Consider the following 19,625-nt stretch of genomic DNA (forward strand, 5'->3'; position numbering starts at 1 on the left):
ACAAATTTAATTTCCAGTATTTACAGAAGTGTAAACAGAGAAAGAGAGAACAGAGATTTAAACATATGAGGCTTATTTATAGGACGGCAAGACTTTTAATTCAGGGCTGGAGCTGACATGAAAGAGAAACATCAGAAAAAAAGGAAGTAAAGAGAGTTGAGCAAATAATCTCTCAGCAGGAATAAATATTAGTTTAACTGTGGTGTGGACTCCTTTAGTTCTCAGGGCAGCATCCACACTAGCGTTTGTAACCGTAAAGGCAGGAATGTGTATGTTCATATGTATACGTATGTAAAATGTATAAACTAATGAAACTCTTAGTATAAACTTCAAAGATTCTGCAAGAAGAACAGAACTGCAAACTTTGTATGTGTACCTGTGTGTGAGGACAGCTAACCTCCGGCTCACCTCCGGCTCATGTGTGCAAATGTGTTTTTGTGCATGAATTAGATAGAAGAAAAGGAGGAAAGCTAAAGTAGTCCGCTGTTTGTATTAATGCTCTGTGAGTGTGTGTGTATTCAGTGGTGTGAACATGTAAGGCAGCTGCTGCACAGACCAACAGATGCAATAAAATACACACCCAGGAATGCACACACATACTCACGCATGCATCTGGTCACGCATACAGTACATATGGTCACAGAGCTATAAACAAGCAGTCTTGATAATCGCGTTCAGAAATATAACATGAAAATCGCTCTGTAACAGGGTGTGTGAAACCCCCCAGGCCTCATTAGGCCTCTTAAAAACACACCCTGAAACACCAGTCACCTGCTTATGACTCCAAACTGATATGGGCGTTAGCTGGCAGTTCAACTGTGCTACCTGTCAGTCAGCGTTCTATGATTAAAGTCAAACAGCAGAAGAAAGGCAAGAGGCAAAAAATTGAAAAAGAAACTTTTGGAGGGCTTCCCAATTGTGAGCATATGTATGTGGTTCATGGTTAGGTGGAGAAGAAGAGGGAGGAGGCAAGAAAACAACCTCAAGGGGTGTGGACTTTTAAACAAAGAATAAAACAAAGATGAGCACTGAGAGCCGAGAAGGATGAAAACATACTTGATCTCAGTCTTGAAATCAGTGTTTTTGTGCGTGTACAAGATGACGTGTACAACCTGATTTGAAGGTGAAGGGCAGAGAGTTTTCAGAGTGTGCTAGTTTTCATTCAGCATTTAGGAAAAGAGGATAAAGGCTTTTAAGGTGAAAGGCTATGACTAAGTATGTGTGTGTGACCGATCCATGAACCACAGCCATCTGTCAACAGCCTGGGCTACCCTTAGTCTGAATGGTATTTATTTCCTTGGAAGCCAACTTTGTATGTGTGTGTTGATAGTGATAGCACAAATATAAAACATCAAACATGTTCCCACACAACTTAGCAAAGCATTTTCCTTCTCATCACCTCCCTGTCCTGCACTGTCGTCACATCTGTCTGGATTTGTCTTGCTCTCTGTCTGTTAGCCCCACAGTACTAATATTTCAAGATTGCTATTACATATATATTTAGATAGGAAATGTATTTATTATAACATAGAAATTATTTGAAAATGCCAAAAATACATCTGCCAGAGTACAGATGGAATCTACAGCTAAAATAGGTCACAAGGCTTTATCCTTTTCTTTATCTGTTATAAAAGACTAGTGTCTTTGTGCATGTGGCATGTTTCTGGGACGACAAAAAGCCAATTCCTTAGTATCACAAATAAGTTAAAAAATAATCCTTAGGCTAACACAGTAACATCTCTCCAGCTGTCTGAAGTCTGTGGTTTTGTTTCCATGAAGCTGTTGCAATTTAGAAGATGCTTCATTACATATTATAAACTAGGCAGACACCCAGAAATGATTGTGATACCTAAGTAGCTCAGAATTGGATATTATACTGTAGGTATGTTGACTCTTGTAAGGAATCCAGGGAGTAGCTGCCGAGTGTGTGTTACTCTGTAGCTGTGAAGGTAGCTGTAATTTACAGGACCTTATTAGATCACATGAGCCTGGAGCATAGATTACTTAGAGTGTGCTCCTTAGGGGAATAATTTAAAGTGCCAGTAAAAAAAAAGTGACTAATTAGGGATTTTCCTTTCATTCTTATGAAGCTTTAGAGCTAAAAAAAATATAAAAAACTCAACCGAGGTAAACAGAGCACCGTAAGAAATCTGCTATTTAACCGGGTAGTTATATCAGTGCTTATGAATAGGGTGGATCTGGGCTGTTACGAAGTAAATTTAGGTTAAACTAAATAAAGTTGCTTTGTAGCTGCTGCAATCCAGCAATCCAGCACCAATAATGGAAAACTGTTACTGTAACTTGGTGGCCAGCTACCATGAAGTTGATGTTATATTTACAGCAAGCTTGTTACACCGTGTGTCTCTGTGTGTCAGCACTGAAACACATAATAGAAGCGCTGCAGAGAATGTTACACTGGCTGCTTTGCTTTTATTGCAAAGCTTTTCTGCTCCATCAAGTATTTATACGACTATTTCTGTTTGGACGTGTCTGTTACTGTGTCTGCTTGAAAGTTTCCCTGTGTGCTCATTGCTGCTGTGTGTGTGTCTTTCTACAAGTGCTTCTTTGTACGTGCGTTCCTGTGTGTTATTATTGTGTGTGTCTTTCAGAGTCTGTGTGAGTTTCTAGAGTAAGTTGTCTGCAAGTGTGTGTTGCTTTACCCTGACGGACCTTGTCGTGTCACAGTGACCAGAAAGCAATTATCGGTGTATTGCTGCTTTGAGGAGAACCTCCCACACTCCAAGTGAGAAAGAAAGAGAGGCCAGATAAGAATAGTGAGAGAGAAAGAGGGTCAGACAGAAAAGGGTAAACGGAGCCACAGAAAGAGAAGAAAAGGAAGAAAACAGAGGAGAAACACACTGAGCAGAAGAATGAAAGAGACAAAAACAATGAGCGAGCAAAGAAAAAAAGAAAAAAAAAAACAAAGACTTGGAGGAACTGAATGTCAGGCTGACATTGCTGGATCAGTTTAAGAGCTCTCCAGAGCCATAGCCACTGTGCCCTGCCGCACCGCTCTGAAGGACCCTCAAAGACAACTCTTTCGATATACAGTACACACACAAGGGCATGCACACACACACACACACACACACACACACACACGTAAATACAAACACACTTCACACTCTACTACCCAACCCTGCTAACCTGCATGCAAACAACTAGCCAGACATCTACACAGCCTTTGTCTGTTGTTCTGCTTTTTCTTGTGTGCTAGCAACACAGGATGCAGGCATAGTCTCATTGCATACCAACTGTGACATTAATATTATTATTTTAATATTTATTCAATGTCTGAATCCTGGTGCACATAAAATCCATAATTTCTACACAAACTAAATTCTAACACTCATTTTGCTTAGCATTATTATGTTTTTGCCATGTATTAAATGCAAAGATGAGTAGACACTACCCACATCAGCTTGAGGTAACTTCACAATAGGTTTTTATGCTGTAATTAACAGCATAGGTTTATTAAGGCTCTTATGAAACACCTGCATCTCTGATTGACACATGCAATTAGCATACTGTTACTAAGTTTAACTAGACAGGTTTCTGCCACACCTTTAAATCATCTTTCTTAACACAGACCTGATGCTTCACTTGCCCTTTCTGTGACTACTGCCAAAACGCAGGTGACTTTCAACTCACCTGCCTGCACGCATCCTGTGTTGATGGAGCACTAAAGCTGCTTTTGCTGATCTGCTAACATACTGCTCTCACCATGCCTCATGTGTACACACGGTGTAGCTGCATTGATTTTGTATTGGTGTGTGTGAGTGCTGCCAAAGTGCTTCAAGTGCTGAGGGTGGATTGCAGCAGCTCTCGACATACTGCTTTCACTATACAGCTGGTATAGGCAAGGTTCTTACTGTACCCCTAACACTGAGTTTGTATTAATTAGACCTGACTAGGAGATAAAACCAAGTCTATATTACACAGGTCTCAAACTCCTCCAACAGCATAATTCCTCTCGTCAAACATACAGCCCAGTTCAGTACATAGTTATTGTTGTTGTTATTATATACTCTACATACTCTACATTGGTATTTGGAATGTGGAATAGGAACATTTCCTTATGGTACTACTACTACTACTAATGATAATAATAATAATCATAATAAAAATAAATACATAGTACCAGTTTTTGTGCTGCTTGCTGCAGAGTGAAGCTAATGATTGATGCTGAAGTTGGTAAAAAAATAATGGCAATAATGGTGATTCTCATTCTCCTAAGGTAGAGTTTCTGTAACATTGTGGCGTGTCTGAAGTTATTCACTATCCAGACTTGGAACTTAAGTGCTTTTGTTTTGCGTGATATCCTCTCCTGCCTGGAGCTGCAATGAGTCCAGAGCTGCAGATGACAGGTTGTTGGCTTGACATAAGGCCTAAATACTGCAGTTAAGCAGTTCTTCCACGTCTGTTTTTTAGTAAATGTATTCACCGGCCTCCACAGCAGGATTGCAAGTAGAAGCAACTGGAAATTTGCCCCAGATACAGTATCCTACAGTCCTTACACGGATTAAATGTTTCTTTTTCAGAAGACAGTCACATATTTTGGCCTCTTACTTTTGAGAGCTCTTTGATTCTTTGGACTTAGGTTGTTTGGATTTATTTAATTATTTTAAGACATTTCTTACAGGACCTTTCTATGCACATGTTTAGCACAGCTGCCGGGGTGAAAATGGACAGCCAGTGAGGGGAGGAAACGGTAGCAATACAGGAGATACTTCATGTCAGACACATGACAACAAAGACAGCCCAGCCCTGTGGTGTACTGTTTCATGGTTTCGCCTGAGCAAAGATTTCCTCACACTCCCTCTTTAACACAATCCCCTCTCTCTGCTTCATTATGTCTAAATTTTCCATATTAGTTTTATTTTCACACTCCCATGTTTTTTCTCACTCCACCTCCTCACCTCATTTTGAAGTTACTTCTGAATCTGTCTGGCCCTTCTGTTTTCTTCTCCTTACCGGGCTGGGCTCGATACTCTCATATGTAGCTTCATTTGGTGTAGGGTTTCCTCCTTTGCTGAAGTGTGAAGTAATAAAATATAATCACTGCATACTGCACCTGTCTGCCTGTGTCTTTTGTCTCCTAGGTTTCTGTATTTCTGGAAATCAGACTGTTTAACAGCTCTTGGTGACAAGCCTGGCTTTGAGCCAGTGTTACTGTATATGCAGGGGAACTTTCATCATGTCAAGTAAATTTAAATGTCTCTCTGTCCAACATCTTCATCATGTCAAATACATTTTAATCTCTCTCTCTCTCTATCTATCTCTCTGCATAAACAGTGCTGACAGAGGAGCTGAAGCATTCCAGAGAGGAGTTTCAGAAAATGAGAGAAGAGAAAGAGCACGTAACTCAGCAGCTGATGTGTCTACAGTATGTGGTAACACACACACACACACTCACACACACATTAAACACGTGCACACATGGAGACTCAGGTGTATCGTGGTATTTGGAATATGCTGGGTGAAAAACAGGTCACCGCAGGGTTTAGCTCTATGCACGGTGTAATTTTCCATCAGCCCATCAAAACTTTCTGAACACCCAAACCAGGAAATGCTCACGCTCAGTGTGCAGGTTCCAATGAGCTGCAGCAACAGAGGATTTCAATTGTATGCACTTTTGCAAAGAATTTAGGACTTGAGCAAAAATATTCCCCTGTGGCTTGTGAAAATGTATTCTCGATGAAGGTTTTGATGAATGCACACAAAAACATAAATACAGAACCACACCCACAGCACATACCAGGCATATACAAGAGAATCAATAAATCACTTAAAACCCCTTCAGCCCTACATTCCCATGTGGCAGAAACAGCAGCAGCTATGAAGTATTCACAAGAAAGTAAAATGTCAATTTTAGCCTCGCCAGTGATGTGGCCCTGGGTATGGCCACGACTTTGGTTTGGACTGAAATATCTCAACAACTGTTAGACTGGTGTGAGTGCATGAATCACGCTAAGTTTGGTAATCCTCAGAATTTTGCTCTAGTTGACATTTGTAATTTTATGTGAAATATCCTAATAAATGTAGTTATGTGCCCGTCAGGATAATTATTAACTGTCGAGTTTTTGGCTTTACTTAAACTTAACTTTTTATTATTTAGACACAAACATTTTCTATTTCAGTCCTTAAATAAACAAAATTTAGAAATTTTCACATAAATGCAGAAATGAGTTAAATACTTCAGTGCAGTTGATTCATTTGTTTTTTCTTTACATTTCAAAACCAAGTTTTCAGAACTGATTCAGTTTCACATTTGTGGTCCTCAGTTGCTACTGTCCAACCACAGATGGACTGTTGTTCCACTTCTGTAGGTTTTCAGAGGAAGACTTGAAACCAAGGAGCATGAGAAATTACCTAGAATGCCTCATGAATCATTGGCAACATGACAACAAAAAACCCAAAACAAATATTTTCTTTGTAAATTGTCCTGTAAAAAAGTTAAACATCAGGTCATCTTTGTTTAATATTGTTTCCTTTTCCAGAACCCTAATAAAATAAATCATTGTCATCATCTACTGATGATGCATATAGGTTTTGAAGAGTTTTGCCATTTCATAGAATTAGAATATTCCCTTTTTTAGGCGTTTTTCATGCCTTGACTCAACATAAACTGTTTTCACAAGCATAATAATATTAATAAGATTTTTAGTGCAGGTCAAGTTGCTGTCCATTTTAAAAGTTTATTATTTCCCAAGAATTATGGATGGATAGATAATTCCATATTTGGTTATATCTTACAGTGGCAGTGTTTTTAAATGTTTGCACTTCCCACATTCTGAGCCTAGTGTTATTTTAAAGCAACAGAGAATGCTTTTAATCTTGTTTTTGTGACGTTATTTGTCATATTTGAAAAATCAACCACTTTAAATGTGCACACACAGTCCTAGGAATGGACAAATACACACATAAATGCACAAAGAAATACACAAGCATCTCCCTTCGCACAAGGGGAGTAAATCTTAAATGCTGCATCTGTCTGAAAATCAAAGTATTAAAGGACTACTTGACCTGACAGACTACAGATGAAGTACTCATTTGCGCACTAATGTTTCCTCCTTCTGCCTCTCTAACCTCCTCCTCACTCCCTCTTTCTCTCTTTATATTTATTTATTTATTTATTGGTACTAAACTTTGTTTTTGACCTTTCAGTCTACTCTGGGTTTCTCTTTCACTGTGTTTCAAATTGCTACGATACAGGAAAGACAGTGTCATAAAGAGTGTGTGATGGATGCGTGCGTACATTAGTGCTTTTCATTCTGTTTCAGTTAGAAACACTAACACAGTGGTGATTGGCTTTAGTAAAGCTGTTTGTATCTGATAATCCACTTTTCCCTCCTCCACAATGAGTTTTTTAAGTAAACGTCACTTTTCCTCTAATCAGTTCACTTTCTCAAACAATTTTTCTCAGATCTGTTTTATTCATTCTCTCTTATTTCTCCCTTTCATACAAGTGCTATGCTAAGTGCAGATATTACACACAAAAAAATATGTGGTGCAATATGATGTAATATGATGGATTCATGTATGTTTACCTGTTAACAATACTATATACAGTACTGAATTAATGTTACTTGTATCTCCAGTATCTCCAAATATACATATACGTATTTGACCGCCTGCCCACTGCCCCCCCACAAGCCACTGTGTGGAAGTGTAAAACACAAATTTAACTGAATATACATGTGCATGTCTAACACAGGGATCAGGGCTGAGGCAGGGAGAATGGAGGGGATGCAATCACATGCAACCCACCCTGACGTATGGACATATTGTATCTTACAGAGGAAATCAGCCTTAAGCCATGTTGCACCATGATGTCTGTGCACTCAAGTCAGAGATTTTATTGCGTGATAAGAAAGTTGTGTGTGTGTGTGTGTGTGTGTGTGTGTGTGTGAAGAGGATTGCCGAGTGGTGAAATATGGACTCACATCCTCTGTCCAACAACATTGGTGTTGTTTACTGTCCTTAACCTCCAGAACAGAGCAGTTTTCTGATTTTCAGATTTCTGCTGAACTATGCCAGCTACATACAAACATTTATTTTTAACTTATATCGCACCTTCAATTGGATGAAATCGAAGGATCCTTCTTCCCAGATATGAAGTAGCAGGAGTACCATATATTAAAAAGTAGTATAAGTACAGTTACAGTTTGGAGGAATATAATTGACATTTATAGGGCATAAAATAAATGATAATATACAGTAAAGTACATGAATCATAATATTAATTAATAAAAGATATTAAAGATATTACACTTAATCTGTGTTACAACAAATTCAGGGATACAAAAATAGAATTTATTAACAAAATATAGTGGCGCAGGAAGTATTCAGATTATGTACCTCACAAAGAGTAACTTACCACAAAGAAGGAATGTAAGGAAAAACAAATGTAAAAGAAAAATGGATTTAAAAAGTAAAAGATAAATGGGCCCATCCACACCCACTGTGTGTGTGTGTGTGTGTGTGTGTGTGTGTGTGTGTGTGTGTGTGTGTGTGTGTGTGTGTGTGTGTGTGTGTGTGTGTGTGTGTGTTCTCTATGCAACTTATCAGCTCCAGAGCTTCCCAAACCTTTGATTCTCTCTCGAGATCCATAAACACAAAGTACCCGTTTGTTTGTGTGCAAAATGTGTTGCCATGACAACTGCGTCACCTTTGACCCCTACCTACATCAGACATCAGTTTTCCGCACCTGTTGTGCATCTGTGGCGCCAGCTCGTTGCCTTGGAAACTCACACATACATAAATATTTCAGGGGCAGTCTAAGGACAGCGAGCGGCTGTGGAATCCTTCTGATCCTACCATGCAATCTGATCAGCCTGCTGGAGAGACACTCGGGGGCAGCTTGTTTTGTCATGACTATTTACACACACTTACAAACTTTAGGAACATTTAGTTTGTTTTCATTTTTGACTGTGCCCCTGACATACAAGGCATGCAACTATCCACTGAGCATGTTCCTAGGAGGGTCCGGCTAGCTGCATTATAAACTTTGCCCAAGGGCACTCTGACATCATCACAAGGATCACAGAGAGCAACACAAAGTCCTTTCTATAACATCTGGCAGATATGTATTTAAAAAGGTGTCGGGAATCTCTCTGCTGTGTCCTGATTGGCAGGAGACACTGAGGTCATTCTTCAGAGGATGAACGCATGGATCATCCAACACAGATGCAGGCCAGGTTGAAAGGGTGGATTATAGGGGAGAGAGGGATAGATGAAAGACAGGATGGATGCACCGAGCAAGGGATGAAGAGATGAAAGAGTGGTCGATGGAATGAGTGAAGGTCAAGAGAGAAAGAGCAAAGGACTGATGTGATGGATGTGATACAGCTTGTTTTCATAACGGTGGCTGCTCTGTGTGTATCTGTGCGTGTGTGCATGTATCATGTGCCTGTGCTTGTGTTATTGTTGGCTGAAAAAAAAAACTATTGATCTCAGCGTGAGGGTCTCTACCATTTGCCTCACACATACTTCTACCTTAGTCGTCAGTTTATCTCATATTAGATAAAATCAAGCACAGCCTTTCAGGAAAGAGGAAGGCTTTTTATTCCCTCCTTTTTTCCTCAGACTCGAGAGTGCTCACTCCTCTTGTTTCTCTCTCTCTCTATCTCTCTGGGCTCTGTTATCATGTGAGCGCATATTCACGAAAGAACTGGTATGTTCCTGAAAGGCAGAGTTTTTTTGCTCTCATGTGGCGGTTTGGCATTTTTGGTATTTACCGCAGTGCTGGCATGCTCAGCAGGGTGACACTGGTACATTACAATTTTGGTGTCAAGATTCACCATGTTTTGCGACATCTGCCACCCGTCTGTTCAGACAGGATCAGCAGTAAAGTATGCAGAGTTTTCTTCACTTTAATTTGTGGTGGCACACCCACATGTTTTGCTTGTGTGTTTCACTACATTCTGAGACCGGTTGACAGATCTAATTAAACAAACAAACAAAAAAAAAAGAAACAAAAAAATCTATATATATATATATATATATATTATTTTATCATGGCCAAGAAGACAGAGTGAAGAATAATGTTTGATTATTATCAGCATGTTGTTTACAGTACCTGATTAACTCTTCATAGCTGTCTGAAGGCTGTTCCATCTGCAGACCATAATTTGAGTGATGTCTGTTGGCAAGCTGTGATTATGCTTGCCAGATCTTGATTAAATCTTGTGCAACCAGAAAGCTTTCATGCTCGTTTGGTTGTGATTCATTATTTTATGACGTTTCTTAGTTTATTCAGTGCAAGTCATTGCAGATAGTGACATCCTCAGGTCACACACAGACTTTTAGTCAACTCAAGTCCATGGAAAATGGCTGCACATTAAAATAGTTTTCTTCTTCTTACTTTGAAAACCCACATGACCTTGCTTCATATATACCCACTGATGATGTATGATAATAGATTCTTCCTAATTTTCACCTTATTTTCCACACACCAGGTACACCATATGCCTGCAGCCACACAAATAATTCCCAAAGTGCTCTGCCACTCCTTCAGTGCATTGTGCACTTGACATACAGTAGATCACAAAACACCACTCTTGTAGTCTCTTACATCTGCTCTCTCTCTCTTTTTACTCCATTTTTACTCTAGATCATTGTCAGGAACCAGAGAGCAGAGAATAAAGAATAGTGCAAACAGCAGCTGGGGGTCAGATAGCATGTCATCTCTGGCCTTAAAAAAGGGAAGAGAGAAAAAGAGACAAGGGAAAGGCACAGCAGACTGTAGAGCACAAACATTACACTGTAGCTAAACAGACCTGCTGTAAATCAACAGTAGCTGTAACTGCACAGGAGGAAAAGAAGGTGAAAACTGGGAGAAAAGGAGCATGAGTGAGAGAGGGGGGAAATGGGATGGAGGTTTGTGACGAGCGGTAGAAAGAGAGGGAGGCTGATAACTTGTGCCAGACAGCTGCGAGTCTATTACTCTGTTTGTGCGTGTGTATCTCAGCCGGTGCCTCTGTCTGCGCGTGGCTTACTTTCACTTTCATGGTGAAAGTATTGCTATTAAAGTCATCATTTTACTGTAGGTGGCATTCAGCATCATGATATCTAGCTAGAAATGTAACAGTATAAATGGAGTTATATTGAATTATTAATAGAGTCATCTGCTGTTCAAGTAGTTTCATTGAATCGACTTTAGTAAAAATGTACAAAGTTATCAGAATGTCGTGAAAACAGGCTGCCTGACTGTGAGCTCAGACGTGTAAGCCCTCTCACTCTGTATCCTCATTGCGTGTGGCTGCAAGGTCACAGGGCTAGACAGCCAGCTACACACACACATAAACACATTAACTGATCATGCCGCCAGAAAAGGGATTAGGCTGAGAAGCCGACAGGGTTAGGAGGGTTAGAGTAGAGTCTGTTTGTGTGTGTGTGTGTGTGTGTGTGTGTGTGTGTGTGTGTGTGTGTGTGTGTGTGTGTGTGTGTGTGTGTGTGTGTGTGTGTGTGTGCGTGCATGTGTCTGTGTGTGTGTGTGTGTCATGGCACGCAGAATTAAAATTAAAACGTATTTCTAATTTACTTTCCCACGAGCAAAGAAGCAGCTACACACTGAAGAAAAACACAGTTGCACACATGCACATAGCACCTACATAAAATGTAAACCGTGTAGCTGTTTAGTCATAAAATGACAAGTATTATTATATCAGGAGCTTTCTTCCCAGAAGGAGAATTCATTGTTTGACTTGCGCCACGTAGAGATTCAAGCGGGAAAATTTGTTGTATGGATTTTGAATCTTGCTCAAGTACTTTTCAATGACACTTGAAATTTTAAAAACAAGTCCTGTGTACTGTATTTGCCAATACCTATATTGCCTGACTGCAGGTACAATTAAGCACATTTTAAGGAAAGAGGAAGTATTTGTGACAAGCTATGTCAGTCTACTGTCACCATATAGACTCAACAGATGGTAAAAATGACGTATCATGCACATTCTGTCTCCAGGGAGCAGAAGAGACTGCGTGAAGAGCAGCTGTCCCAACATGAAGAGTCCGAGAGAGAGCACAGACAAGAACTACTAAGGTATACCAACCTCTCCTCTTTTGTTTGTCCGGGGCAAATTCCCATCAATTCCTTTGTTCCACTTTCCCACAGTTCATATACTCATCTCACACATTCAGCTCCTCTGCTTCATCACTCTCTTCTAACTCATTCCTCCCAGAGAGAAGTGGGGATATTAGTGTCAGCTGCGATCTGCTTGTGGATCAGTTGTGGAGATCTTGGGCTTCATAAAGTGTCAGTGACACAGCAGATCAGTCTCGTGTGAGGCTGGCGCAACAGATGGAAGCACTTCTTAGTTGGCATGACTTCGTGTTTCACACACACACACACACACACACACACACACACACACACACACACACACACACACACACACACACACACACACATTCATCTATGCACAGGGGCACACATATAGTGTAGATATGCAGAGACACTTCTGCTGGAGTGCATCACACTAATACACAGGCAGACACATGTACGCACACACCCAACCCACATGTGTGCACCCACAGACAGACATATATACACAGAGCCTCTCATCTTTCCATGCAGGCGTTAGATGTATGTGGGGCGTGTATCTTTTCACATGGTATCTGCTGGTATTCTTTTTCTAAGCCACTGGCAGCCTGGTGTGTTCAATTACACTGTTGATTTATTTCCCTTCCCACACAGCAGTCTCTGATCTCACCCTCTGGCTCCTATACAGCTCAACATATGATAGCACTCCATTGGTGGTGGGGGTGGGGGGGTGGAAGCTATTTCAGACACCCTTTGCCATAGCTGACAGAAAATGTAAGAGGAGACAACAATTCTCCAAGATGTCCAAGATTGTAGCCCGTGGGTGCCTGGAGATAATGTTTATCTGGTCTTGCTTTCGGCAGACAAATCAATATGTGATGTTATCTGGTAGATGCTGCTTTTAAGTTGATTGGCTTGTGAATCTGTTCAGTTTCACTTAGTATTTGTGAATCTCCATGTAGTGTTTCTTCGTATGTAAAAAAAAAAAAAAAATGTGCCAGCAGCTTGACTGTCAACTCATCAACATCCTGGCACACTACTGTATGTCTTAAAACTATTATTTCCACTGCCAACCTTTTTTCTGAGTAAGGAGCAGAGAGCAATGAAGGTTCTGTTCTGTAGATCGTCTCTTTGTCTTTCTTTACTCCTTTCAGAAATACTTATCTCCGCTCATTTGTTTCATGATAAAGGAGGAATTCTGTGAAAAGAAGCATTGATATTGCACTGATGAAGACCACACATACTGTATACTGGCATATATGCACACACACTGAGTCATCATTCATCACCTTAGTCAGTCTAAAAAAGAAAAACGGAATGAGTGTTTGAATTTAGGGTTTGACCCAGTTTTGATATTTGTGTGTGGTCTGAAAGAGTTGGAGAAAAAGCAGCTTCTCTCTCATGTAGCAGACTTGTACTCACCTATTTACCTGTCAGTATAGAGTTAGTGTGTGTTTGTAGTTACATACACATGCTCTATATACATGCAGAGGAGTCACATTTCCCACTGGGAGATTTCAGTACAGGTCATAACTACATGTGTTCCTGCGTCTTCTCAACAGGTTAAAAGGGGAATTGGAGGAGACACAGGAGAAGTGGTTGTCATGCCAACGAAAGTGTGACACCATACAGGAGCAGCTGTTGTCACGGCAACAGAGAGAGGAACAAATGGCCCGGAAGTGCAACGCAGCTGAGGAGGAAGTGACACGTCTGGGAAAAACTCTGGAGAAGGTCCAACAGGAAACAGGAGAGCTGAGGAGAGAAAGGTCATGATAGTGATAATTCTGTTCTATTCTATTCTATTCTATTCTATTCTATTCTATTCTATTAACATCAGTAAATTGGCCACTACACAGAAGGATTCTTATTAAAGGAAGGTCTGATAATTTGGGAAGCAGAAAATGTCTGACAGCAGTCACAACCACGCTTAATCACAGCTGAATCGATGACACTGGTCTCCTGGCATTCCTTGAAACCAGTCAGTAACTCATCTGATGTGGGGAAGATGATGTCAGCTATTGATCCACAGTGTCAAAATGGCTACTTTGGGTCAAAAAGCTTTTGTTTGAGGACATGGGGTCAGTCTAAGCAGAAATCTTGTATACTGTATGTGCGCTTGTCATTGCAAAACCGAGAGCCTCCATCCTTTCTGTGAGCACAGAGTGAGTGTACATCTAATAGAGTTTTGGGAGCTGTGCCCAGTCATCTGTGCAAAGTGTTACCTCTCCATGTGTGGCTGGCTCACACCCTTCAGCAGACAGCTCCACTTGTTTATTCATGACAATACTTTAGTAGTTTTTAATCACATTGACTAAATCTTACTGCTTGCATTGTCAGTAGATATTATTGGATAAAGGTCTGATCTTTGGATTGTAGTGATGTTGCATTTACCCTGTGTTTTAATTCAGGTTTTAACAGAATGAAGCAATCCTATCCATTTTAAGAGCAGAAGAAAACGGCTCAGAGAATTTAAAAGGAAACATTTACATTTACATTTACATTTACATTTAGTCATTTAGCAGACGCTTTTATCCAAAGCGACTTACAAGTGAGGAACAAGGCAAGCAAACAAAATCTAAGTCAAGAAGAAACAACATCAAAGCAAAGTGCTATCAAAAAAGTGTTACTGTTTCAAGAGATGTTAGAAAGAAAGGGTAGAAATTTTTTTTTTTTTTTTTTTTTTTTTTTAAGTGCAAAGGAAGATGCGGAAGAGTTCTGTTTTCAGCAGTTTTTTAAAGATTGCAAGTGAGGTGGCTGAGCGTGCAGAGATAGGCAGCTCATTCCACCATCTTGGGATCACTGAGCTGAACAGTTTTCCTTGGTGTCGACTGTGTGGTGCTGGTACCACCAGACAACGTTCCCTGGTTGAGCGCAGTGGACGGGAGGGGATGTAGACCTGAACAATTGAATTGAGATAAGATGGAGCTGTGGAGTTCACCACACAACATCATTTATTATATTATTATTTAGTGTTGAGTTACTTCAGAATACACAAATAACAGCAGTTAAATTACAGCGTAGCCCAGGTGAGTATTGTTACAACACGCTAGCTGCTTTTTTGAAGATGGTTTAAGATAATGTTGTTTTGTACTTAATTATATTTTTCTCTGAGACTACACCTAACAAGTTACAAGTTGTATGTAAATAAGTCATAAGAAGTATAGATATACCATGAAAACATTTTTGTCAAATATGTCAAAGGAGTATTTTCCTTTACTCTGAATTATAGCCTTGTTGTGCAAGACACAGAAGGAAGGAGGAGGATTTCCTATATGTGTCCTTCCATGCAGGAGGTCAACTCCATGCTAAAGGCCAAAAGTTAGACTGTTGTCACATAAAACCTTGATAGTCTGGAAGCAGTGGTCCGTTTGTGTTCCCTCCTCACAGGACTAGGCCTAATATAAAGAGCAGGTTCGCCACATATCAAACAGCTGCACTTCAGTCCTGGACAGCATCCTACAAGAAAAACATATTTTCCTCGACCTCTGACACCAGACAATAAAACTCCTACCCTCTCTAACCCATCATCCGATGGACCACGGCTCTTTTAACCGGACAGCATGTTTGGTTTAAATTCTCGGACCATAAGTGTCCTTGCGTGACAGACTTATGAAGTTTATGGCGTCAGAGGTGCAAAACACAGACAGTGGAACTAACTAATTTCCTCCTGATTATGCTGTCAAGCACACTGACCAGCTCGTGACCTCAGGACACAGGACACCCCAGTCAAGCTGACTGAACAATTCACTAATTTCCTTTGCAACAAACTTTATGGTCCAAGGAAACATAACAGCCAGAAAACACACAAAACCAACTGATAGAAAGCTACAAATAGCCAACAAAGACACACAGGCACTTAAATCCATTATTTTTTCTCTGTTTGCCATTGTCAGCTTTATTTTATGTAAATTTGATTGTATGATAAATATTAAAATGTCCCTGCAAGGGTTGGTGCTGTTATATTTGAAACAGATGGTGAATCCGTTAAAGACAAAGGTTAACGGAAACATTGTTAAAAATGATCACCTTTGCTTTGATAATCAGTTTATGGGCTTTATTATTTATTTGCATTTCTTTTCCTTTTTTTCCAACCAATACAATATTATTAAATGAAAAACTAACTCTTTGACAAAAAAAGTTATGACAATAATCAATCATTAATCATTTGTTTATTCATAATACTACAAACAGAGAGGCTCACCAACTGCTTTTAATAGCCATATTTTCTTGAATATTTACTCAATGACTGTCCATGTAATAAACATGGTACTAAAATATATATGTACTGTAGTTCAGGAGAGTCAAATGGATGATATATTTACATATTTGTATATATAGTTTGACATATAATTTTATGGGACAGCACTGCAATCTATGACCTTCATCATGGAGTTAACCCCAAGTAGGAAATACTTCCTTCTGCATCTTGCATAAGGGGGTTTTGTTTTGTTTTTTTAGGCCCTCAAACAAGTTTATAACCCGGGGCGGATATCTCTCCTGTGTATATTCATGTGTGCATGTTTTCAACATTAGTCCTTTATGTCTTGTGCAGTCAAACTAGCCATTCTGTGTCCATTTCATCCTCTTTCATCTGCAATGAAAACAGCAATGAGCTGTTGCATGAAGAATCATTTTTATGCTGTATATAATGAAAGGTATTAGACTTTTAGAAATCATTTATGCCCAGTAAATTGCAAAATGTTAACAATTGAAAAATATTTGAATGACTTGTTGGGACACCAAACCTTATTATTCTCGTATTTCTGTGTGACAGGCTCAGCTGAACTTAGAGTTAATCGTAACTGTGTTTGTGTGTGCTGATGTTTTTTCTTGCAGATGTTGAGAGAAGGTCAGAGAGGAAAGGCTGGATTACTGTCTTGACTGTACTCACTTTACGTTCCATCCACAAGCATCTACACATTCACACACACATGCACGCACACTCTTGCCCACACATTCCAGTAATTCCTTTTTTTTTTTTTTTTAGGTCTGGTCATAAAGGGAAGTAATTTGACCACTTCCACTGACCTCCAGTGATCTATGAAAGGGCACATTGTTACCTTGTCCGCATGCTTGGCTTCCTAATGCACACACATACTAATAATGTATCGTCACTTCTCTTCTGCTTTCTCTTATCAATCCTCCCTCTTTTATTAATCTCACTGTCACTGCACATCACTGTGTGTATGATCTATGTGTGGGGAACAAAAACATGCACTGAACATGCGCTGAAAGACCTGTCTATTCAATATTATTGTAACTGCTGTGAATTGTTTTGTACAGTTAAAAATGTATTTAATGCTGAGGAAATATCATTTGAGTTTCTTCATAAAATGCCAGCAGGTCACACAACACAATATTGGATGTGTCGACAATCGTCCTTACTAGACAAATGTGTGAACATAGATGAGTCTGAGTGCTCAGTGCCTTAACCTGACCTCTTCATAAAAATGCAAAATTACTTTAAAAAAAAATGACTCAACAACAAAATACAAATGAAGGTAGTCAAACAGATGACATTTCAGCATGTCTGTGTACATGCCATGCTTTTCTCCAGATGAGAACTTCCATCGTTTGCAAGCTGTGTTTATTAGATTATTATTATTATTTAGTCCACTTGATAGTCTGCTGAGTGACACACCACTGGAAATTCAGTTTGAAACTTGAACCACAGGCCACAAATCCCAGTCAAGTCAGCAACATGTTTAATCTGGCAGTCAAAACAAAGTATCATTTGAGTTGGTGAAAATTTTCTGTAATCCCTTTCCAAATTTAATATGAGTTAATACCACTATTAACATAAAATTATAAGTTTATCTCCAGAATAATGCTTCCCCCCCCCTTTTTATGTCCATGTTTAATCTACTATACCTTTTCATATAGTCAGTCATAGGCAGACAAATACTTTAATTAGCTGAAACTATATATTTCACATTACACGCAGACACGTTCAGCTTTACACCACACTCAGTAGAAGCATTGGCATCTAAATCATGCATAGGAATAAAAAAGGTCACCCAGTTACAGGAAAAAGAATCATATCATATCTGTCATTGTCTAGGTTGATGCAGATGTCGATGAAAACCAGCCATGAATTGACAGCGAAAAGATAAGCATAGTAAGCAGCAGACAATAGTTTCCCCAAGCCAGGGTAATGCTGGGGTGTGGGGGGAGAGGGACTAGACAGAGGCAGAGAAAAGAGAAGAAATGATCGACAGAAGGAGAATAGAGAGAAGCGTGAAAGGTCACAGGGAGGAGAAGAAGGAAAAAGGAGAGGCAACTTAGACAGAGGGTGGGAGGCCGGCTTTGAGGGATTGTTACAGGGAGGAGGGATGGAGACCGTGACTGTGGTTGCAGTCATTACATCACACACTGTCTGGCTCTTGCATGCACACAGCCTGGGTCGGAGGGGCTGCACACGATCTACTCGCACACACACACACACACACACACGAAACATGACAGCATGCCCTTGATTCAGTGTAACAGACACAAAGTTAAAAACAAAGACACAGAACAAGAGAAGGAATGAGGAGCGAGAGGAGAAAAAAGTGGCAGAAAGTGAACGATTGAAAAGTCAAGAGAGGTCAGGAGTATCAGTGCGGTTCCTCATCCATCTGTTAAATTTGAGAGGACTTGTTTCAAGTGGTTTCAAGCAGCAGAGGAATGCTTTCGTGACAGAAATGATGATCCAAAAACCCATCTCTTCTGCATTTCCCTATACAGTGGAGTGGTTAAATGCCTTAGGCTTTATTCAACTAAGCTGCTAAAAGAGTTTAAAATATAAATGTCAACAATAAATTTATAAGATACGTTTGCCGTTCGCTCTTTTTCTCCATTTTTTTCTCTGTTTTCCAGAGTGGAAACTTTTTCTATCATCCGTGTTCTGGGTCATTTATTGTTGTTGCTCAAAATTTGTATGTCAACTTTTTACAAGGTAATGCGTTCCTATTTTGAAAACATGAGTGAGAAGATTTTTGAAATCTTAATCATCTTTCCAGCTGGGGCTGGGGGTTATGTCCCTGAAAACAGCTTAGAGGATGTATGAGATGATGTCAGTGGAGATTCCTGTTGACTGTTGATCTACATTGTTGATTCATACACAATACAAACTATTTAGGACTGCCCTTGAGCTTCACTGTGAAAACTGGACATGATTTGGAGTCGAGTCAGCCTTCTTTGTCTGCGTGTGCACACAAAGATTGTATCGGTATGAAGTGGAAAAATGAAATGCGCCTCTTGAAGAGGTAGCAGCCACGCTCTCTCTCTCTCTCACACACACACATACACACACACACACACACACACAGACATCACACTGCTCACATACACACTCGTCTATCCTTAAAAGCGGCCTGGCGTGTGAGCAAATGAGAAAGTGCTCCCAGATTTTCCCATCATTCCTCTATGTAATCCCCCCAGACCTCCTTCTCAGGGCTGAATTTGCACGCTCGGGCGCCCCAGGGGGTCACACACAGCCACCGACACACATGCCAACATTCACACACACAATTTTAAAACATCTGGTACACTACCTTTGCAGAGGTTTACTTTTTTGATTATCTAAGATTCAGAAATC

At 39.9% G+C, this 19,625-nt stretch overlaps 1 protein-coding gene across 1 annotated transcript in view; it reads left to right on the top strand.

Moving 5' to 3' along the window:
* The window catches only part of lekr1 (leucine, glutamate and lysine rich 1), a 65,530-nt gene that overhangs the window by 32,036 nt on the left and 13,869 nt on the right, over positions 1-19,625 (top strand). Inside the window, exons 6-8 of the mRNA XM_026373908.1 lie at positions 5,296-5,386; positions 11,969-12,046; positions 13,609-13,812. Coding sequence (XP_026229693.1) covers positions 5,296-5,386; positions 11,969-12,046; positions 13,609-13,812 — 373 coding nt within the window. The remainder of the gene's footprint in view (positions 1-5,295; positions 5,387-11,968; positions 12,047-13,608; positions 13,813-19,625) is intronic.

The sequence above is a fragment of the Anabas testudineus genome, chromosome 13, assembly GCF_900324465.2.
Source record: "Anabas testudineus chromosome 13, fAnaTes1.2, whole genome shotgun sequence".
Taxonomy (NCBI): Eukaryota; Metazoa; Chordata; class Actinopteri; order Anabantiformes; family Anabantidae; genus Anabas; species Anabas testudineus.